This window comes from Trichomycterus rosablanca, chromosome 25 (genome assembly GCF_030014385.1).
Source record: "Trichomycterus rosablanca isolate fTriRos1 chromosome 25, fTriRos1.hap1, whole genome shotgun sequence".
NCBI classification, from domain to species: Eukaryota; Metazoa; Chordata; class Actinopteri; order Siluriformes; family Trichomycteridae; genus Trichomycterus; species Trichomycterus rosablanca.
The window spans coordinates 2,434,656-2,459,605 of record NC_086012.1 but is presented as its reverse complement, the minus strand read 5'-3'; the positions used below and the strand labels follow the sequence as shown (position 1 = coordinate 2,459,605).

The following is a 24,950-nucleotide window of genomic DNA, read 5'->3' as shown; positions in this document are numbered from 1 at the left end:
TGGAAGTGAAAGAGGGAAGTGACAAAGTGAGAGTGTTTAGTTAATAGAAAGTTTTAGGCTACAGTAACAATAAAACCATTTAATTTTGATCTAAACATGTTTAAACACTTTGATTGTGCTGTGATTGTAATGACTTATTAGAAAAGACGCCCGTCCAAACCCATACATACTTTTAAACTTATTTCTGTATTTCTGTATTCTGTAAAGTTTCCCTTTTCCTCCAAATTTAGTCACTTTCAATTCCCCATTTACATCACAACCTTTGCCACTTGCATAAATCCTATGCTGGCTGAAGAGGGTTATGGATGCAGAATGCTTCTTGTCACTGACCAACAGCTTCAACAGGCTAGGAAAGCACACTATGCTATCTTATAAAGTGCCAATTCATATTTATCTAAATGATTAATTTAAATAGTCTTTATTTATGGCCCTAAACAAAGATTAGACAGCATAAGCTCCAGGCTTTTATTATGCCTTGAACTCGCTTTGATTCCTGTGTGCTGTGAGTATGAGTAATGACTCCCAATGTTTCTGGATTCTCTGTGTGTTGAAACTGTGATGGGTCGTTGAAAAAAAAGCAGATGTTGAATAAAAACTCATGCCAAGTCGTGTTAGAAATGTTTTTTAGCCACATGTAATTCATTTTGTGCTTTTCACACTCTATAAGCTGATGTTTAGGTTATTAACCCTTTAGGGTTGCTGTGGGACTCCTTGTGCAAGGCAGAATGAGCCATGGACACCTAAACATCAGCTTGTTGGATGTCTCATTCCAAAACCATTGGCGTTAGGTAGTTGATATTAAACAAACAATGGAACAGTGGTTCTGTTATTTTCTGCAGCTCCTGTACATGTCGCTCTAACAGAAAAAATAAATGAATAATGGACGTTTTACTTGAGCCGTGACCTTGTCTCTGATTACACTTTTCCTAATCAGGGAAGATTACACTTCCAAACCGAGCGCTGTCCCATTACATCTTTATAATTCTCACCCAACCCGATGGAAACCATCACTAAATCGTTTACAATAAAACCAGAACCATGTGATTATGGCACGTGCCAACAATTTCCCTTTAACACACCTGGTATGAAGCTTCCACAAATCAGTTCAATCATAAATACAAGTTCTACATAAGCTTTCCAAAGCACAAGCCTTAAAAAACTAGCACTGGTGCAGCCTGAGAAAAGAATCAACAAACAATGGTTGCTTAGGGGTGTAACTGTGTTTTCAGAGCACTTTGGAAACCTTTATTGGGAAGAAAATGCGTAATGTAGGGCTGGATGAGAAGAAAATAACCAAAATGCACAACCAGCAAGCAGAAATAGGGATAAACAAACCCTAAACCCTTGCTAAGCTACACTAGCTGCTAATGCTGTTAGTGCTAACACTGAGAATACAACACTAATCCCTAAACTAAGAAAAAATATAGATTCTGATCCGTATTCTCACTCACTTATTCACTTTCTTAACCGCTTATCCAATTAGGGTCGCGGTAGGAGTGCTGGAGCCTATCCCAGCTTTTCAATGGGTGCAAGGCACACAGTAACACCCTGGATGGGGCGCCAGTCCATCGCAGGGCAAACACACATACACACATACACACTCACACACCCACGCACACACATACACACACCCATTCACCTATAGGGCAATTCAGTGTCTCCAGTTAACCTCATTGCATATTAACCTTCTAGCTGTGAGGCAACAGTGCTACCCACCGAGCCACCCTGATCTGTATACTAAACTAAGCTAATTCTAAACATCAAGGACCTTGGAACTAATCTTTACACTAAGCTAACTGCTACTGCTAAACATTGAGAACATTAGAACTAACCACTAAAGCTAAACTATCATCACTAAACAAACATGAAATGCTAAGCCTAGGAAACTACAAGAGAGACAAGGAACTTGGAAACAAGGAGCGCAACATAAACGGTCAGATGGAAGGTCCACTGGACATAGCACTCTTAGTGCCGGTCCCAAGCCTGGATAAAACTGCATCAGGGTCAGTTAGTTAGATACAAGTTAGATATACGGACCAGGTTTATCCACTGTGGCGACCCGTAATAAGGGAGCTACCAGATAAAAAAATCATAAGATGTTAATCATAAGAGAAAAGACATTTCCAGGCCACTATGTGTGCATTAACAAACACAACATGTATTCTATTTTCTGGCATACAACAATGACCATAAAACCACATGCCAGCACCGATGTTGCATTATTTCTGTTCCTTCTCGTTTTCACTCCGTCCATCTCGCTGGTTCCAAGTGAATGAACTCACATATAAAGAATGACAATGGAAATGATGACTGTAAACTTGGCAGGATCTTGTCAAGATCTTAAAGCTAACGTCTGATGTCCATTATCCAACCCTGAGAAGATCAGGAACATAAATCAGTTCAATCTGCGATGAAATAACTGTAGATTTTAACTAACCATAGATCCTGCTCCTCTGAGGTATTGTTGGGTCTGTAATGTTTATGTATTAGGTCTTTAATCCGATTCAGTTGTATCCTTATCCATATCTAATGTCATATTTTGATATTTTGGCTGGAAATATGGAGAATGTGCATAGTCTAAGTCTAATGTTTGCAAACCATTGCTTTTTCTTTAACCATTTCATCAGCAGCTTTTCAGTCAAGCTTTTAGGAGCCAGTTCTGGAAGTGTGGCTTCTTTCTTGCATTATGACCTCCCAATAACACTGTACCTGCTATCAAGCATAGTAGTGGTAGTACTGTATAATGCTCTATGGGTGTATTGATTGTGGACAGTGTCACCCATGTTTAACAGCTTCTAACATGGCAGACCTTTAATTTCTGGTACTACCACCACATTTATTTTAAAACACTTCTGTAATAGAACTGTAAATCTGTCCCATCCTGTTCTCTTGGTGTACGGTCGAATAAGAGCTCAGTGTTGTTACTTTAGCTTGTTGAAATGTTGATATAGAACGAGAACATGCTTAATCATCTTTTCTACAACCCGTTAAGCTGTCACTGAGCTCTAACCCCAACGAAACAAGCTGTCCAGGATCTATATGTACTACAGATGGGATCTTGAGTTGTCGTAAACCTTGTGGGATCTTGCTTTCCAAACGTTTTGGTCACTGACTTGTCCACAGTAAGAAATTGGGAAGATTTGTGAATACATAATAATCATGTATCATATCTGACATCATGTGTTATTTTAAATGTATATTAAAACAATAATAATAATAATAATAATAATAATAATAATAATAATAAATGTGGTGTCTGTTGAGGTAAATTAGATCTTTTTGGGAAAAGAAAATTGAGTAAACAAAATAACTCATATGTTTATAGTTGCACCCAGTGGAGCTGTAGGTCTGAATGTATTAAGGTGATGACGAGCTGATTATTTGTTGTCCTACAGTAGATCACGAGTCTTTTATTGCCGGTGTTTCCTGTCATTGCTGCACACATGGTGCTCTTAATAGCTGGTCTGAAATCACACTTACCTCTGGTGTACAGCAGCTCTGGGTTTTAAGGGCCAGTGACTTAAATTTATGTTCATTACACTACACTGTAAGCCCGGATAAGTTCAATCTACTTAAAAAATTTGAGGAAACTGGTTGCCTTAAAAAAGTTAAGTAATGTATAATAAAAACTTGAGTTAGCATAACTTAAAACATTAAGTTATTACACCTAAAAGGCAAGTTGATTAAACTTTCTTTTTTTTGTTATACCAACTGCTTTTCCCAATAATTCTACTTAATATCTTGAGCTCAATGGAAAAAACTATTGATTTTTTCTTAGTTTTCATGTTAATTACATTTTAAATATGAATTACAAATGTTTATAGAGAAACAGACACAATTATAAAATTATTTTTCTTTATTTCACTTCAGAAGTATTTACTTAAAATACATGTCACGAAAACATCTTTAAAACTGTACAAACTGTATATAAAGTTCTGATGAAACACAAACAGCTCCTCACAGTAACCATGAACCTGTAAAACAACAAAAAGAAACAAGAAACAGAAGTATTAAAATCAACATTAATAGCATTAATTTAAGGATTAAAATAAAGCAAGCCAGCACACTCTTTGCTTCGTATGAAGGCTAGCATGCTAACATGCTAGCATGTAGCCTAAATACGGCAAATAAAGCAGCGCTGTTTGATTATTTATTTAGTGTCAACATTAAGATCATTTATTTTAAACAAAATTGTTAAGTAAAGTACAACACTTACCAAAATTAGACGGAAGATGAAAAAGCCCCATCAGACTGGTGTACATGCTACTCAAAAATAGCATAATGAGGAAGAAAATGTTTGTCCACTTAGTTTAACAAAGGTTCCACTTCACAAAAGACATTTCAGGAAGACAAGTTTACTTTTGCAAAAAGCCTTCAATGAAAAGTAAAAAGTAATTTGCAACAACAGGTTTCAAAAGTTAAAACAAATGGCTGCCTGATTCACCAACAGCAAGCTGAAAAAAGGCGACTTACATTGTAAATGGTGGCGTTTTTCTGTTTTATTACCTTAACTTAACTTTTTTAAGTTAATCTGATAGAAAAGTAATTTTTTTGGTTTAGTAAACTTAAATCTTTTAGCACATTTAAATGTGTACTCAAATTAGTACAATGTACTCCGCATTTTACAGTAGAGCAAAAAAACTTAAATAATTTATGTATGTTGTACTAAAAATGTTTGATTAAATATAAAGTCCGGGCTAACAGTGTACATACAGACCCCAGAGTGAATTACAGAGGTAAAAAGAAAGAGAGTTTTTAATTTAGAAGTAATATACTTGCAGTTTTAGGATTTAGATCAGTGTTAAATATAAGGATAAACGTTTATTTATGAAGCAGAATTACACATTTGTACATTGTACAGATTAAACACACACATTACTGAAGATGAATGATGGCGTAAAGCACATAAAATCTATAGTTAAAATAATAATTGCATATAACATTGTATGTTTATTAAATATATAAAAAAAACCAAGCTCATAAGCGTTTATATTATTTCCTCCCAGTATAACCTCCTGTCACCTACAATGGGACAAACATTCCATAACTTGTGTAATCCTGCACACACATCTATTAAGAGCAGGCACCTACACATTCTGTGCTAATGACAGGTCATTAGCGTCCGCAGGGCAGTTCAAAGACTCAAGAAAATATTAAAACATGCTTGATAAACCACATGGTCACACATACCTTTATAAACACTGGCTGGAATTTAACTGGAAGTGATTATGGGAGTAACAGACGTTCTGAGGAAACGAGTGACTAACGCCCGGGCAGGAAAAACAGGCGGCTGCGTCGAGCACAACAAGATTTGTGAATGGTTCATGATTTGATAAATAAACGAGCTTTTTGACACTGTTTAGACGAGAAGTAGAAATATCTCTGATGTTGTAAATATTATCGTCCCATCCAACAAACAAATCAACAGTGAGAGGAAACAAGTATTACAAGTATTACTACTATATACACCGTGGATTCAGAATGTATTCAGACCCCTGGAATCTTTACACACTTTATTGATCAGATATTTGATCAGATAGAAAAAGCTCTGACAATGTCTTTAAAAGATTTAGAGTTTTGACGAGGCAGAACTGTAGGCCTCTCTGTCCTACTGGTGTATCATACTTTCAGCCATGTAAAAGTTGTAAAATAGAATTTATAACCCATTTATAACCCTCCCACATGTGAAAAACAGTGATTTGGGCTCACTCCTGACAGCGTGCTTTATACTGCTCACATTCATCCGTGTGGATTTGTGTCTCAGGGGGACGAAGTGAGCCGAACAACCACGTTTCCAGTCACCAGACGGAATAACATAAACACCACGGCCAGAAAAGTCTCCTGTTTCCTTCATTCACTCCTGAATCAGTCCGAGAGACAGACCAGACCACGGCGATGATAAATCGAAGTTCAGGATAAACACGACGTGAAGGAAAAATAGAGAAGTGGAAACGAGACACAAGCAGAGGAAAGCCATGATATACAATCAATCAGCGACCACGTTTCTTTGACCTAAATGACACGTGCAGGCACTTGTGTGTCATCACTAAGGCTCTACCTAATTCACGATCGTGAAAATCGCATCATGTACCGTCAAATGAGCCTTTTCCCATATAATATGTAATATGCGATTTCCTGTGAAATTTAAACTTTAAGGTTTATGTTTAGCGATTTAACAATTTGGACAGCACGGTGGCTCGGTGGGTAGCACTGTCGCCTCACAGCAAGAAGGTCCTGGGTTAGCTCCCCAGGTGGGGCGGTCCGGGTCCTTTCTGTGCGGAGTTTGCATGTTCTCCCCGTGTCTGCGTGGGTTTCCTCCGGGAGCTCCGGTTTCCTCCCACAGTCCGAAAACATGCAGTCAGGTTAATTGGAGACTGAATTGCCCTATAGGTGAATGGGTGTGTGTATGTGTGTGTGTCTATCCTTTGATGGACTGGCGCCTCGTCCCGTCCAGGGTGTGCCTTACGCCCACTGAAAAGCTGGGATAGGCTCCAGCACTCCCTCTGATTGGATAGGCGGTTAAGAAAGTGAGTGAGTGAAGAAAGTGACCGCCCCACCTGGAGATCGAACCCAGGACCTTCTTGCTGTGAGGCGAAAGTGATACCCACCGAGCCACCGTGCTGCCCAAATTAGAATCAGTCTCCATTAAAAAAGTGATTTTTTTTTTATTAAACCTTTATAATAGATATCATATCAAGGCCTCAAGGTCATTAATGTAATCAGAACGTCTGTTACGCAACGTCAGCCTTCGCTTCTTCCTCTGGGTTATTTAATGCAGCACTTGTGTTGTGCTCGTGAATGTGTTCTTTCTGCTCTCAGAATCACCGGTCTTTAATAACCTCGTGTGAAAAATAAGCTCCAGCACAAGAACCCAGCCGCGGTGCAGGAATGTTTTTATGCTGAGTGAAGGCATGTTGAGGAACAGTGTAAAATATCGACTGCAGGAGCGACCACAGAATCCGTGTTGTTTCTGGCGCCCTCCTGGTAGGACCATCTTTTCTCTCGATGTGAAAGGTTTTCCCGTCCATAATTCAGTCCACACTTAGATGAAGAGACACAAGAAACAACTGAAGAGAAATCTGTCAAGCGTTTGTTCCAGTTTTACACACCAGCACAAATTATAATGTTTTAAATGTAGGGTCAGGTCACAATAATAATTAAATATATTAATTTTAACAGCACAGAAACACGAAATGAACTTGTATGTGATTACCCCCTTGTGGAGGCTTTATGTTACATCTTGTAAACCGCAGTGGGAGCAGATTGTACAGAGCAAAAATGATGGGCATTATGTGGGTCACTTAAAAAGAGGGTTTAAACTGAAGTCATAATATTTTTTGAATGACAATAGATGGAATATTACTAAACTAAACTATGACTTTCTAGTATAACTTTAATAATAAAATCATCATATTTTAGGATAAAGTCATTAAAATTATTATAATATTACTGTCTAGCAACACAAAACCCTAGTACTGTAAATGTTTACGCTTTTAATAATGGAAATTGCATTTATTTCATCTTACTTTTGGCTGCTCCTGAATATATCGGGGTCACCAAAGTGGATCTGGTCCACATACAGTGTATCACAAAAGTGAGTACACCCCTCACATTTCTGCAAATATTTCATTATATCTTTTCATGGGACAACACTATAGACATGAAACTTGGATATAACTTAGAGTAGTCAGTGTACAGCTTGTATAGCAGTGTAGATTTACTGTCTTCTGAAAATAACTCAACACACAGCCATTAATGTCTAAATAGCTGGCAACATAAGTGAGTACACCCCACAGTGAACATGTCCAAATTTTGCCCAAAGTGTCAATATTTTGTGTGACCACCATTATTATCCAGCACTGCCTTAACCCTCCTGGGCATGGAATTCACCAGAGCTGCACAGGTTGCTACTGGAATCCTCTACCACTCCTCCATGATGACATCACGGAGCTGGTGGATGTTAGACACCTTGAACTCCTCCACCTTCCACTTGAGGATGCGCCACAGGTGCTCAATTGGGTTTAGTCCATCACCTTTACCTTCAGCTTCCTCAGCAAGGCAGTTGTCATCTTGGAGGTTGTGTTTGGGGTCGTTATCCTGTTGGAAAACTGCCATGAGGCCCAGTTTTCGAAGGGAGGGGATCATGCTCTGTTTCAGAATGTCACAGTACATGTTGGAATTCATGTTTCCCTCAATGAACTGCAGCTCCCCAGTGCCAGCAACACTCATGCAGCCCAAGACCATGATGCTACCACCACCATGCTTGACTGTAGGCAAGATACAGTTGTCTTGGTACTTCTCACCAGGGCGCCGCCACACATGCTGGACACCATCTGAGCCAAACAAGTTTATCTTGGTCTCGTCAGACCACAGGGCATTCCAGTAATCCATGTTCTTGGACTGCTTGTCTTCAGCAAACTGTTTGCGGGCTTTCTTGTGCGTCAGCTTCCTTCTGGGATGACGACCATGCAGACCGAGTTGATGCAGTGTGCGGCGTATGGTCTGAGCACTGACAGGCTGACCTCCCACATCTTCAACCTCTGCAGCAATGCTGGCAGCACTCATGTGTCTATTTTTTAAAGCCAACCTCTGGATATGACGCCGAACACGTGGACTCGACTTCTTTGGTCGACCCTGGCGAAGCCTGTTCCGAGTGGAACCTGTCCTGGAAAACCGCTGTATGACCTTGGCCACCATGCTGTAGCTCAGTTTCAGGGTGTTAGCAATCTTCTTATAGACCAGGCCATCTTTGTGGAGAGCAACAATTCTATTTCTCACATCCTCAGAGAGTTCTTTGCCATGAGGTGCCATGTTGAATATCCAGTGGCCAGTATGAGAGAATTGTACCCAAAACACCAAATTTAACAGCCCTGCTCCCCATTTACACCTGGGACCTTGACACATGACACCAGGGAGGGACAACGACACATTTGGGCACAATTTGGACATGTTCACTGTGGGGTGTACTCACTTATGTTGCCAGCCATTTAGACATTAATGGCTGTGTGTTGAGTTATTTTCAGAAGACAGTAAATCTACACTGCTATACAAGCTGTACACTGACTACTCTAAGTTATATCCAAGTTTCATGTCTATAGTGTTGTCCCATGAAAAGATATAATGAAATATTTGCAGAAATGTGAGGGGTGTACTCACTTTTGTGATACACTGTACCTGACCTGGCACAGTCTGCCCTTCATCACCCAACCCTCCTATTTCTATCCTGGCTTGGGATCGTCACTAAGAGCGCATTGAGAACTGTCCCTCCCAATGGCTAGGCTGGTTTGAGCATCTCCCTCCCACTGTAAACATTAGTCAATCATGTCCATGCATGTCCAACCGGCCAATAGCACAGCTAAGATTAGATCTCAGCACCACTGTGCCACCCTCGAAAAAGGCACAAAATGTGTGAATAAGTAGGTAAATATGAGCAGCTGATATTCATTTTGATGTCATGTAGATGGCACAACCCCCAAACCCACCCACCACCACCATCACTACTGCAGAAACATGTAATCATCATGCATTACTGGCTAAACAGGACAAAATGCATCACATGTAGTGCATGAGCAAAGTTGTCAAAGTGCTTTTCAGAATTCAATCCTGCTGTAGCAGCTTGTTTGTTTGCATTCTCCAGGCTTTTATATCTGATCGATACAGAGATTTCTTCTTGCTTTTATTGCTCCACCAATTTACGTTCATGTTTTCTTTCCTCTAAATCCCAGTGGGTGAAACAGAGAAAGACGGATCTGTAACAGCGCTGTCACGTTTTAAAGAAAAAGTCCCCCTCACCTCTGTGAGCACCGCATTGTGTGGTCAGATCTCTCACATAGTGACAAAAAGCCTTTTGTTTCTCTCTTTTCACTTTGTCTGCTCGGTTCAACATCTGGGTTTGGCATCTGAAGAGAACCTCTCGCTCTGGAATGTCCTCAATAAACCTAATTCATGTTTGGAACCCTGGCCGGCAATTTCGCTCAGCCACAATGAGCCACGGTGGGTTTCTAAACTGAAACCTTATTCTGCAATGTGAATCGCTGCATAGTTTTTACCCAGCATCACTCAGACAGATAACATCACGATAAACAGCACAACACAGCAACATTCTTTTTGTTCAGAAGATTTCGAATAAAAACAAAACAACAGCTCAGCAGCGACCCGTTCTCCACGTCACAAACCATCGTCAATCCAGCACGTTATTCCAAAACAACATACACACATAAACACACCCTCCCGACCCTGCGCACATCTGGTTCAGGTCTGTGTCAGGTGGTAATCAATCACTGGTTTACTGGTTTCTAGAGATGACCCATTTATAGCCATTGAACAGCTTTGGAAAATGGGAAAGAATGTCGATTACAGTGCTGGAATACAAAGAGGGAATATTATGCATCATCTTACTAACATGTTGTTATTTAGACTGAATTTAAATGGAGAATTTTTGACACAGTTTGCAGTTCAGCTGTGACCTATCATTTGTGCATCAATTCGTCCTGCGATCTGAGAATCAGTTCAACAATCTTTCATGTGTGTATAAGTAGATAAGTACGAGTAGCTGATATTAATTTTAATGTAATCTATTTCTGACTTACTATTTTTGCATCAATTCATCCTGCAATCTGAAAATCAGTTTAACAATCTTTCATTCATTCTGCTTTCATTCAGACCAAGCTAATCTAATTAATACCCAATAATCATTAAATCCACAACAGTAAAAGACATTTACACTATTAAACTTAACCCTAACCCTATCCATGTTGTAGGAAACTATTTATAGCTGAGTCTAATAATGAGGTATTTCAATTTCAGCTGATATTGTGCTATAGTGATATTTTATATTCAATTAGGGTTTCCTGTGCCATCATCATCATTTATTTTATAGAAAAATAATACAATAACACTAAAGCCCTGATCACACAGGTTTTATATGCAACAACACTGAACACTGGAGTACATTGGAGTACCTTGAGGAAACCTAAAAGACATGGCACGTTCATCACAGACAGTGACAGGGGGAGGGATTTGAACCCAGGTCTAGCTGTGCAGCAGCCACACTACTTGCTGTAAGGTCCATAAAGACACGATTTGATGTAATCAAGTTTGGTGTGAATTTCAGTGGCCTGTACAGAATCCTCATCACAACCCCAGTATTGGGATGTCAATTATCAGCCAGGCTAAAGGGGAACAAATTCCCACAGACACACTTACATAAAAATATCATTTGAAAAGTCTTCCCTGGGGTGTGTAAGAAGTTTAGATGCAAGAAAGATGAGCCATGGTTTTGAAATATTGGGCCGTACAGTGTGGTTAAACTATTTTCCCATAATCCCAGTAATTCTTAGTTTTTTTACATTTCTTGCTGTTTAAATTCTTACCAGATGTTGATTCACTTGCCATCGTTTCTTCTGACGAGATGTTGTCAGGGGACTCATTCACTATAGGATCAAGGAAAAAGATGCAGGCATCAATGGTTCCTCCACCATTCTGCTCCAGTGAGACACATTATCAGAATAAACTGAGCACAAATCCAGACGTAATACTACATTCTGTATCCTTAATGTTTAGAATCTCAGGGTGGCTCCTCACAGCTGAATCAAATCACACAACTCACGAGCACATGTAATGTTTTTTATAGCTTCTCAGCTCCTTCATGAAGGAACGTCTTGTAATATCGGGCACCTATCAAGTCGTTTCCTGCATTAGTTCGCAATTTGGACCGTGATCCAGATAACCAGACCTGGTTTAATCAAAGCCAACTGCGGAGCGTTTTTCTGGGCGTCTGAGGGGGAGGACCAGCAGGGAATGTGGTGGATGTGGGAAGCTCAGCTCTCACTTCATCTACCTGAGACGCTGAGAGCTTGTGCTCTGTCTGAACGAGGATTTGGGTCCTGCTGGATATTCTGGGAAGAAAACTTGATGGATGTGATGCATTAACAGTCGGACTGGTTTTCCCTCTAGATTTCTTTATTTAAACATTTGATTTCTTCAGCTTGATGTTGATTTGATTTTTTTTGGATCTGATGATCTTTGATGCACCTGGTAAGTTTATCATATGTCATTTACATTAGATCTTGTGCTCGTTTCTGTCGACATCTAGGACTTCAGAAGACTGGCTGAGACAAAATGGTTTAAATTGTTCTGGTCAGTTTTAGTTTCCTGAGTAAGATTTAAGTCCAAAGACTGGAAACTTTATGAGTTATATCTATTATAAAGTAAACTGCTCACACAGCAACATGTGTCCTGGAGTCCTGTGTCCTAATGATTAGTAATGTGATGATTAGTGATAAATGATTAGTAATTAGTTAATGAATTAATTATTATTAAAGTATTTTTGGCAGCAACAAGAAGAATTATATACTGGTGGATTGGGGTGTAAATACGTTTTGAAGATACTGTCCTTGTTTGTTTTATTGTTATTAAGTATGTTACCATGGATGTTTAGATGGATGTTTGCAGTGATTTTGCAATGACATGGTTTCCTCCACCCCCAGATGTGCAATGATGAAAAATGAAGTGAGAAGATTTGATCGGGAGTAAATGTGAGATCATGTCCACGTCCACAATGAGCCGTTCATGCAGAGCTTCGTCCTCCAGCTGTTCCATGTTCCTGACGCTCGTGCTGTTGGTGTTGGGGACTCAGTCCAGAAGCAGCGCGTGCCCCATGCAATGTGCCTGTCCCGTTCCCTCAGAGGTGCACTGCACATTTAGGTACCTGAGCACCATGCCGAGAGAACTCGATCCTGCTGTGAAAAGAATTAATATGGGGTAAGACGCTCCGACGCACACGGAAATGTAACTGCTACGTGCTTTACTATCACCCTTAAAAAAGAATTGCTAACTGGAGAGCCAATTTTATATTGTAAGCCATTTTAGGTATTATTATTATTATTATTAGAACAGCTTTGTATTAAGAGAGTTAAGTCAAATTTATTTATATAGCGCTTTTTACAATGAACATTGTCTCAAAGCAGCTTTACAGAATCCAGGACCAACAGACCAAAAACCCCAGTTGAGCAAGCCGAGGGCGACAGTGGCAAGGAAAAACTCCCCTAAAATTACAGGAAGAAACCTTGAGAGGAACCAGACTCAGCAGGGACCCATCCTTCTTGGGTGGCCTGGAGGCAAATTTAAATAAATAGGATTTACAAAAATCATACATACTCAAAATTAAATTAAACTAAATGTTATAACTAGCAAAAAATAATTGGAGTCTGTGATAAAGTCCGTAGTGAGTTCTTGACATTTTTGGTGCAAACAAGCCAGGTTCGGTCACATCTAGCAGGAGCAGCATTGTTGGCACAGCTGTCTTGACTTGCAGGCTTCAACCTCGGGGTAAAACAACAGAAGATGTAGTTAAAATGTGAAAGCATTAAGAGTATATAGAGTGTAGGTGCTAGACTGGCCTGCCTGACCTTGACTAAAAACACTGTTAGGTAAAGATGATGCCCTAATCCCAATTTCTATGGGGATGTGTTGAATCCATTAATTTTAGAATAGGATTGATATGAAACATTAAATGTCTTCTCTTTGTCTTGCTTTTAATTGGATGCATTGGAAGGATTAGTGACTCATCACTCTCAGTTTATTAACAATTTTGCTGCTGTCCTAACTCTTTTCGAAGAGGAACTCTTCTTGTTTTTAGAAGTGCAAGCATTTGCGTTAAGGTTTAATAATGTTTAATATGTTATATTTCTGTGTTTTCTTGTGTTCTCAGCTATAACAGTCTAACGATGCTAAGAGAAAACGACCTGTCAGGGCTGGAGAACCTGGAACTGTTAATGCTGCACAGTAACACCATCCAAACTATTGAGGACCGGTCATTCCATGATATGAAGACTTTGCAGGTAAAAAACAACAACAACATTGTTGTATGAAGTTGCCAACACACATACAATCCAAGTAAAAGTTTCCCATGAGGACGTCACTCAAGTAAACAATCGACTATACACAGTATTAAAAGTACCTCTGTAAGCAATAGGGTCTTTTATTATAGTGAAAACAGTAAAATATTAAACATCAAGTGCTAGACTCCATAAAAAAGTACAATCTAACTAGAATCTAAAAAAATTTTAAAGTATTTTTAATATTAATACTATTATAATTTTGTATTTAATCAAAAAACCTGTTTAATCATATATGTTTGTGCTCTAAAAATAAAAACAATTCAGTGCGCATTATTTATTTGTTAATAAGCAGTATCTAAAGTACCATTATTAGATGGAAAACAACAAACATGTTGTGCCACAAGATGGATTGAGATGAATTGGCACCTTGTTTGTGTTGCGTTCCAAACCCGTCTTGACTAATCATGATGAAGTGGCTTTTGAAGATAAATGACGACCATTCAGTAGGAGAGTTCATATGTACTTCAGATTTTCAGCCCACCATACAAACACAAAAACAAGCAGAGATGAACCTGTTTAATGGAACAAAACAAAAAACGTGTGATGCTGGATTTTTATATGTTTATTATTAAAACAATCAAACAATCGGATCCTGCTGACGGTCGTTCATAATTATGCTTGAATTGGCTTACATGCTTTAATTTTGTATATAATGTAATTGTAATTGTCTATAATTGAGCTTTTTGTAGTACAAACATTTTGCTTGGTAAGGTTCTGTAATGAGATTTAATTTGGTGCTTTTTACATGATTGACTATTACACACAGAAGCCAAAAACAGCAGAATGATGAAATATACAGTATAACAGTGGTATAGTTGTTTGTTCTTGGTTTAAGTATGTCAGGAATTGCAATACAGTCATGAGAGTTTACATGGAATTGTGTGAAAGCAGTGAGCAGAAGAAGCAGCTCAGAAATCACTGTTTAAATGTGACAGCCTACCTAAGTATAGTCTCTTACCATGTGCATTCCTTTATAGCCACACTGGTTCTGTGTACAAGGTACTTTAATGGCCTCCCCAGTCACCAGATCTGAATCCAATAGTGCATTATTGGGTTGAGGTAAAACAGGAACCCTGCAGCAAGAATCTGGAGTAGATAAAAGTGCAGCAGTTCCGTGATATAAGCATTTTACCATTGACCCAAATCCTTAAACACAATGACTGAATGAGCAAAATCTCTAAGCTCTCTATTCAAGTACAGATCAGAGGGAGGCAACTACTTATTATTGCCCATAATTTTAACAGGATGTCCAAACAGCTCATGGTGTCCACATACAATCTGTATGATGTAATGTAAACTTTAAGATGCATTATAACAGGCTAATGTGAGCTATTTTCATGATTTTCCCTCTTTAGGTGCTGAAAATGAGCTACAACAGAGTCAAAGAGCTGCGCAAGGAGACCTTTCAAGGCCTGGACAATATTTTGCGTCTCTACGTGGACCACAATCGCATCGAGTTCATCCATCCGGAAGCGTTCTACGGCCTGACCTCTTTGCAGTTCGTCAATCTCGAAGGCAACTCGCTTCAGCAGCTTCATCCAGACACCTTTATAACTCTGAGGCACAGCCAGATTTTTAAAATCTCTTCCATCAAGACGATTTATTTATCAGACAACGCGCTGACCGGCCTACCTGCTACACTGTTCACCGGCTGCTACCAGCTAGAGAACGTTTTTCTGAACGGAAACCCTTGGTCGTGTGATTGTCGGATGGACTGGCTGGCAGCGTGGATCGAAAAGAATCCAGGTACGGATGACAGGGTCGTGCTACCTGGCTATTATGTGATAAACTTGTCAGTGAGCCCCCTGTCTGGCTCACATTACAGAAGGTATATTGGCTTTTATGATCTGAGGCTGGTCATAGAAGCACGTAGGGGGAAAACGGAGAATATGTGTGTATTTCTATTTATAACGGTTATTTTAAACATTGTTAGCAACTGCTGTGGGATTTTTACATAGTGTATGCAACACATTCCAACTTTATTTTTTTTGTTTATTAAGACATTAACAGTAAAAAAGACTAGAAGTGAAACAAGAACAATTCACGGCTAAACAGGCTCACTTTCACTTACTTTCTTATCCACTTATCCAGTTGGTGTCGCGGGGGTGCTAGAGCCTATCCCAGCTTTTCAATGGGCGCAAGGCACACAGTAACACCCTGGATGGGGTGCCAGTCCATCGCAGGGCAAACACACACACACACACAGACCCATTCACCTATAGGGCAATTCAGTGTCTACAATTAACCTGACTGCATGTTTTTGGACTGTGGGAGGAAACCGGAGCTCCCGGAACATGTAAACTCCGCACAGAAAAAACCCGGACCGCCCCGCCTGTGGATCAAACCCAGGACCTTGTTGCAGTGAGACGACAGTGCTACACACCGAGCCACTGTGCCGCCCCTAAATATGCTATATAAGATCATTTTTTCTTGCTTCTTGCTAATTCATATTAAGCTGCTTATTTGGAAATGCAGACAAGCAGCGAATTATTACTAAGGAAGCTATTAAGAAATAGCCAAAGGAGTCCATGCAGTGGCCGACTGTAAGAATGATTCAATGATTATATTAGCTGTGTACTACATGCTTAAGTGTAATCAAAGTCAAAAGTTCAAATACATTTATAAAGCAGTCTTAAGATTTTAATGATTTCTGGGCAGGCAGATGCAATTCAAGAACCAGGCAAATAGAAACAGATCTGCTTTGAAAGTCCTTTTATTTCCAAGGGTTTTGTCGTTGCCAGGCTAAAAAAAGTCCCTGTTTCTGCTTTTTCTTGGTGCTGCAGTAAACAACAATCGTCGGTTCATAATTTAAAAGCAAAGGATCTTTTTTGCTGGTTCTTGGAGAGTTTAAGTTATGCTGGCTTATAGGTGATGTCCATTTCTTTACAAGATGTGAGTGACACTTATGAACATGTGTTTGCCATTTCTGGCCGGACGTCCACAGTCCACGTCCAGTAAAAAAGCAGTATGTGTTTGCCTTTGCTTAAAACCATCCTGATCGGATCTTGTTCTGTATTTGTAATCTCTAAAATCTACCGGGTGTGATTCTTATAGCCAGTCAGCATTCCGGCAAAGACGTTTTTATTTTCATTTACTGTAAGTAAACATACTAAAGAAAGTGATCCACAGAAAAAGAGAACGTATTTATGGAAGTTCTTTCTACTGAACATCTGGAAACATTCACATTCACAAAAAGGCTAAAATAAGCATTCACCAGATGCAGATGGTTTAAAATAAAGGTCAAACTGTGACAAACAGTTTGGGTTATCGTTATATTTACCTGTCACCCAAGTTACCTCCACTTAAACCACACTTACTCTGTGTTTACAGGCATCCTGAAATGCAAAAGGGACAAGAAGCTTCCTGGAGAACACATGTGCCCCATCTGTGAATCTCCACATACTTCCAAAGGCAGCAGTATGATTCACCTGTCAAGTCACGCCTACGCATGTTCCAAGCCCTGGATACACCCCGATTTAAAACAGAAGAACATTACAATGGACGAAAGCAGCTATACATCGGTGTTTCCTAAAGATTTTATAGCGCCGATTGGAACGATGGAAATGAACATCACAGACGAGTTCCATAAAGACGCCAGCATTTCCTGTGTCGTCCAGAGACCGTCCGATTTGTCGGGCTTAAATCTAACCTACGGAGTAAACGGCGAAGATGTCACGACTCTCAGTGCAACCGTAGTCATATCGCTAATTTGTAATATCGACCGCGACCATATCCGTCCACTTTGGAGCATCTTGGCGTCTTACAGCGATTCCCCGATGAGACTCGAGCGGGGTTCGCTGCTCACAGGGCCACCAGAAATGATCTACAAATATAGTCAAGCAATGGTAGCAGATGATGAAATATTCACAGAGATCGAGGCAGATATCAAGGCAAATCCTGCATGGTTGATGCAAGACGTCATTAACTTCCAGCTGGACCGGACGACAACCACACACACGACCCTTCACATCAAATATCTGTCCAATATCAAAATGAACATTGAGACCAATAAAGTAAAACGAGGCAGATACGGCTGGACTATGATCAACAGAGACAACCAGACTAAGACCGAGTTCTCTGTCCTTTCTGGTGGCTTGGTGGAACTGAACTGCCAGACCGATGGTGATCCCAGACCCTCCATAGAGTGGATATTACCAGATGGAAGCAAGGTACGGGCACCATACAGCAGTGAGGACCAAAGGATTGTCATTTCAGATGACGGAAAGCTGACTTTAAAAGCCGTATACAGCTCCGATGATGGTGTTTACCACTGCATTGCGACAAACTATCTCGACGCGGACGTGCTATCCATCAGGGTTGCCGTGATGCCCCCAGATGCTGAGGAGTCAGAGGTCAACGGGGTTCAAGTCTCACGGTCGCTTGGAGGGAGCTTATTTCTTCATTGTGAAAGCAGCGGAAGTCCGCCAGCCTCGGTTCACTGGATACTTCCAGACCACACAGTTTTGGATCAGTCGTTCGGAAACAGGAATCTTTACCCAAACGGGACTTTAAAAATACTCCAACTGACTGACAGGGACAGGGGGATTTACAGATGCTTAGCTGCTAATCATCTCGGGGTAGATCTCTTAGCCTCTCAAGTCATGGTTCTAGGTAACAAGCCAAAAACTGATGTTCAGGAGTCTGAGGGATCTGGTGATGATTCACAGACAGACACGGATGACACCCAGGTTTTCGACAGTGAAACTATTTCTGCCAGAGTTAACCAGGAATCAAGGACCATTACTTCTGATAGGCCATACCCCAGACTCAGACCTTCACTTCCACGAGGTTCAGCAAACAGAAGAGGCGGAAGCAGACGCATGTGGAACAGAAGGGTATTCGATAAATCGTCGAGGAAAGTAGATCCTCAGATTTTAGCAGATTATATTAAGAAATCTCAAAAATTTAAATCAAATCAAGATGAAAATGAATTAAAAGCTGATCGTGGACATTCTGATGGTGAGGAAGGTTCAGGGAGTGTAGTGTTTGAAGATGAAACTTCTATTCAAAAGCAGGTCACACCAATAACAGAAAATCCAGAAAATCTGTATAAGGGTGTCATGATTACAGGCCACCGACTCGAGGACAATCAAATCAATGCGACTCCAATCACGAGGGTATCAGATGATATAATAGATGCCACAGGAACTGAAAACATGGTATCAACAGCTTCCTACACCATGCCAGATGCCTATCCAGTGGAGCCCAGTGTTACTGTTAGAAATGGCGCATTTCAAAACGACGACACGACACCTTTCATAACCACTCAAGGGTATTCAGACACCCAAATGGATGGTACAACATACAGCTCTAAACCAAGTACGAGCAAGCCTTTACAACCTGTGACCTTAAAATTCACAGTCACGGACACCGTGGATGAAATGGAGCTCCCATTTTCTGGTGACATGCCAGACACCAAGACCGAGACAGAGGTGCTGCCATATCTTGATTCTGAGATCCCTAATATGACACCTGCAATGGAAATTCCGGTCCAAAGCGTGAAGCCAGGCGTGTACACGTCCACAGACCCTAAAAGCCAGACGACCTTCACAGCGGTCACCACAACAGAAAGAGAACAAGATGAGATCATGTTTCATACCACACAAAGGATTAAGTCTCACCGGCTTCCTCCTGGATCTACGATCATCTCCCACAATCAGATACACATAATTCCTCCCAATGATAAGAGACCGGGCAGACGACGCAACTTTCCCAATAGGCGCAGGATCATCCGGCCCAACAAAATCACTGATATACAGTCCCTACTGGATAAGCTTAAAAGGCCGGCTGTAAAGTATGGTAGGAATGCCACGGTCACATACACAGTAGAACTGACCACAGGACATGAGAGAGTGTCTACAGTAAAACCCATGACCACACAAAACCAAAACACAGTCAGTCCAACCGGCATATTTTATGACCCAACTTCTGCCTCAAGGACCGAAAAAACAACAACGACGCAAAGCGCCCCATTTGTTACTCTGCCAAATTCATTTAAAGGTGAGGGCGAAGCCCCTAAGCAAAAACCAACACAAGATACCAGAAAAACCATTTCAACAACTGGTATGCCTTCAGCTACCACAATCAAGTCTTCGAAAGTCATACAGGGAAAAATACCCTGGGACCGGTTATTCGGAAGCAAAGGGAGTCGGCGGGAAATCCTTAAGAGACTCAGAAAACCAGCTAAACCACAGACTACGACACAGACCACAATATCGATTGCATCTACAACCACAACAGCACCATCGATGGTCATAACCGCCCTACCTACTGCAGAGTCGTTGGCCGCACCGATGACCGCCACTCCTCCTGTAACGCAGAGAAACCCGGACGAATTCGAGATATCCTCCGATGACTTCTCAGGTTCGTCAACCGCTCAAGAATCACAAACCACGGAGGATGTCGTAGCCTTATTTACAACTGCTAGTCCAAGCAAGAGTTACGTTAAAACAACAGCAATGTACAAGCCTGCCAGTACAGCAACAGCCAGAGTGTCCAGAGTGTCCAGTCTACCAGCTCTAACAACAACTAAAACAACAAGCAAGGAAGAAACCATTGAGTCGTCAGGCCTAGACTCAGGTGGGTTTTCTGGTAGATTTCGAGGAAATCAAAAGCCAGGTTTTAATAGAAGACGTTTTAGAGGACGACGGCCAAGTAAGACATCAACCACACAAGCTCCAACCATCACGTCTGCTCCATTTAAACTAACATCATCAGCACCACAGATAAAAGTAAGCAAGGACTCGTATACACCTACCGGAGAGGTAGTAAAGTCCAGCGTAACCACATCATCTGATATTACAGACGCTGACAATGATGAACGGGCGTCTCAAACCAAAGTTTTGGACTCTCCAGGAACATATTCCACAACACAAGAACTCTCACCAACATCAAGTCCATCCTATAAAACAACTAACACTCCTAGACCATACACCACACCAAGGTCTGAGATCCTGAGCAACCAAATAACAACAAGTACCAACACCGTTTTGAAACGACCACCTGAAACAGGTGGAAGGCCAAACACATCAAGCAACCTTCCTGACCAATCAAACACAAAAGCTTCAACTGTCAAGGACAGAAATGAAAGGACTCAAAGTCCTGATCACACCACTGTCTATGACACCACAACATCAAATACCGTCGACTTCAAAGTATCTACAGAGAATACAGGATCTAAGCCGAGAATTGTTGGTGGAAATGCAGCCAGTTTTACAGTTCAGTCAAACTCGGACGCTTTCCTTCCTTGTGAGGCTACAGGCGACCCGAAGCCGAGCATCAGCTGGAAGAGAACAAATACAGGTACCTGTGTCTTACATATTGTGGTCTTTAAGGTATATAATTATGACCTGAATGTTTTTAATGTATGCAAAGTCATTATAACCTCCAGGGCTGCATGAACGAAGCCTTCTGTGACATTTTGCATTTCTATTTCTCTGTTTTTATTCTAGGCAGCACACTGACCATTAAAGGCAAAGTGGGTAAATTTGAGATGTTTAGCAATGGAACTCTGTTGATTCAGAACACAAACGTCAGAGATCGGGGACAGTACGTATGTTTGGCTGAGAATGTTCACGGCTCTGACAAACTCCACGTTATGCTGACCGTGGTAGCTTATCCTGCCAGGATCCTGGAACCGAAGATGCGAGACATTAAAGTCCACTCTGGTCAAAGGGCTGAGATGAGGTGCAAGACGTTGGGCACACCGACTCCTGTCCTGTCGTGGATTCTAGCAAACCGCACTCAAGTCAGAAGTCAAAACAATGAGCATGCTAGAGTAACGGTCACACCGGAGGGTACTTTGATTATCCGACACGTGTCGGTTTATGATCGAGGACAGTATAAGTGCATCGTAAGTAATTCGGCCGGCGCGGACACGGCATCCGTGCGCCTGCAAGTGGTGGCAGCACCGCCTGTCATCTTGGAAGAAAAAAGGCAGCTGGTGAGGGCCGATGTTGGACAGAGCGTGTGGATGCCCTGTACGGCACGGGGAGACCCTCAACCCACCACACAATGGGTCCTGATGGATGGGACAGCTGCAAAGTCCATTCATGCCGATTCAAGAATATCTTCACTTCCTAATGGTACTCTTTACATGAAAAACCTGGATGTCTCTGACAGTGGAATGTACGAATGCATCGCAACGAGCTCAACAGGATCAGAGCGACGAGTGGTCACTCTGTCTGTGGAAAAAACTGAAACTGCTCCTTATATAACTGAGACTTCTAATCTGAGGACTGAGCTGGAATACGGCGGCCAGCTTCAGCTCAACTGTTCTGCGACTGGGAATCCCAGACCTCGAATTATGTGGAGACTCCCCTCCAAAGCCCTCGTGGACCAGTGGCACAGGTAGAGTTTTTGCAATACCTACACTAGCTTAGCTTAGCTTAGCTTACTGTAGGTACATAGCTGTTAAGCTTAGATATCAAACCAACAGGTTACAATTACCCAAGTAACAAATCTCTTGTATTTCTTCCAGAATGGGCAGCCGTATCCAGGTGCTGGAAAACGGCACACTTGTTATTGACTCAGTCAGTGACAAGGATGCCGGCGACTACCTTTGCGTTGCCCGCAGCAAAGCTGGAGACGATCTTCAACTGATGAAAGTGTCTGTCTCCATGAAACCAGCTAAGATAGAACCCAAGATTGTGGGCAAGAAACAGATACCATATGGCAAGGACTTAAAGGTAGACTGCAAGGCTTCTGGTGCGCCCATACCTGAGATTTCATGGGGCTTACCCGATGGTACACTGGTCAACAGTGCCCTTCAAGCAGACAGCAGTAATGCAGGAATTCGATCCAAGCGTTACATATTGTTTGACAATGGAACACTTTACCTTAATGAGGTGGGCATGGATGAAGAGGGCGACTATACCTGCTATGCGGAGAACACTCTTGGAAAGGACGAGATGCATGTTCACATTACTGTGGTGACCGCAGCACCTCGGATACGCACCCCGAGCCTTACCTATGCCAAAGTAAAGCCGGGAGGAATCGTCCGCTTCGACTGCGAGGCCGTAGGAGAACCCAAGCCGAAGATCATCTGGATTCTACCGTCTGGCGACATGATCGCTGCGTCAAATGAACGATACTTGATGCACGTCAACGGATCTCTTGACATTCGCAACATTAAGTTCACAGATGCAGGAGAGTACGTCTGCACAGCCCGCAACACCGCTGGTGATGATAGCAAAGTGTACAAACTGCAAACTGATGGAAATCCACCGATCATCAATGGATACTATAAGAACAGGACGATCATTAAAGAAACAGCAGAAAAGTACACGAGGAAGCTTATAGACTGTAGCGCAAGAGGAGACCCACCGCCAAAGATCACGTGGATTATGCCGGACAATATCTTCCTCTCTGCACCTTACTACGGAAGCAGGATTAACGTGCATTACAACGGTACTCTAGAGATTCGCCACGTTCGTCCCACAGACACAGCGGAGTTCATATGCATGGCACAGAATGACGGAGGTGAAGCCGTCATGGTGGTGCAACTGGAGGTTACGAACCAGCTCATGAGGCCAATCTTTAAAAACCCTTTTAACAACAGACTGGTGACTCGACTGGGAAAAACAACCGTACTGAACTGTTCTGCTGATGGAAATCCACAACCTGATATGATCTGGACTTTACCCAATGGAACTCAGTTTACCGGAGGACCTCATTTGGGTTCCCGATTTCAACTCGGCACTGATGGCACCTTCGTCATATATAATCCGAGCAAAGAGGACGCTGGTAGGTATCGATGTGCTGCGAAGAACAAGGTTGGGTACATTGAGAAGCTGATCGTTCTAGAGGTTGGACAAAAGCCTTACATTCTCACTCGACCCAAAGGGATTATCCGTGGTATGTCTGGGGAACCCCTGTTCCTTCACTGCCTGGTTGACGGAAGCCCTCGCCCCAACATCTTGTGGACAGTGCCAGGGGGTCATGTCATAAGTCATCCTCAGATAATCAGCCACTACCAGCTGATGGACAATGGTACACTAGTCATCCATCAAACCAAACCACACGACCGTGGGAACTATCTATGCCGGGCAAAGAACTACGTCGGTGAGGCGGTCCTTAACGTGCCCGTGATGATTATTGCATATCCACCACGCATCACTTATGGACCCCCACCAGCTCTACAGACAATGATGGGAACTCCTGTGCAGCTTAACTGTGTTGCTACTGGAGTTCCGAAACCAGAAATCACCTGGGAACTGCCTGATAGATCCGTTCTCTCTACGGCTAAAATGGGGCGTCCGTCAGGGAGTGAACTGCTCCATCCACAGGGAACACTTATAATCCAGAAGCTGTCAAGAGCAGACTCTGGCCTTTACAAGTGCCTGGCCACTAATCACCTCGGGACAGACAGCAGAGCCACATACATGAGGGTCATCTAAACCCTATGGGTGGGTTGTGAGCCAAAAAAAAATGGGTTGCAGAAAACACAGGCACATGAAAAATGAACTACAAACACCCACTTGTGGAGGCTTTATGTTACATCTTGTAAACCACCAGATTGGCACCAGTTTTATTAATTAAGTATATTACGTTTCGTGTTTTAATGCATCGTTTGTGCTGCCTGGGTCAAAATCATGGGCAAAATCTGGGTTGCTTGAAAAAAAGTGAAAAAAAACCCTGATCTAAACAGCAGCAATGGCTGATTGATGCTCCTTAAATTATAAATGTTATTACAGATGTCCAAAATCAATATTCCTGTCCGATTCTGTGTGTTTAAGGTCAGTTTTATGGAATATATATTGATACTTGTTTATAAAGCAAGCTGTACTACACAGCCATACCCAGGTACAAACATCAATACACTAAAAAATTATGGTTTTGAAAAAGACGAGGTACTTGTCAGAGGTTCATGGTGCCAAAGAGTAATAAACGCTTTATGCTTTTGGATTAACATAGAGTCAGTTTGCATTAGAATTGAAAGATATGCCAGGCTAATGTTGGGTACTAATGCAAATAGATCTCAACACAAGAGTAAACAGAGATTCAAGTGCCATAACGTCAGAATTTTAGTCCCAATTTCTATTTCTATTT

At 41.5% G+C, this 24,950-nt stretch overlaps 1 protein-coding gene across 1 annotated transcript; it reads left to right on the top strand.

Moving 5' to 3' along the window:
- The first annotated feature begins 12,544 nt into the window (after positions 1–12,544).
- On the top strand, positions 12,545–24,298 carry igsf10 (immunoglobulin superfamily, member 10). The gene is made up of 6 exons (XM_062987224.1): positions 12,545–12,762; positions 13,712–13,841; positions 15,257–15,647; positions 17,232–21,203; positions 21,353–22,250; positions 22,381–24,298. Exons 1-6 carry the CDS (start codon positions 12,545–12,547, stop codon positions 24,296–24,298), a joined length of 7,527 nt encoding a protein of 2,508 aa, XP_062843294.1.
- Positions 24,299–24,950: the final 652 nt, after the last annotated feature.

Coding starts and splice junctions, on each gene's coding strand:
- igsf10 (XM_062987224.1), top strand. CDS start 12,545: ATGTCCACGTCCACAATGAGCCGTTCATGCAGAGCTTCGTCCTCCAGC. Junction 15,648..17,231: donor GTGGATCGAAAAGAATCCAG/GTACGGATGACA, acceptor CTGTGTTTACAG/GCATCCTGAAATGCAAAAGG. Junction 22,251..22,380: donor CTCGTGGACCAGTGGCACAG/GTAGAGTTTTTG, acceptor TATTTCTTCCAG/AATGGGCAGCCGTATCCAGG.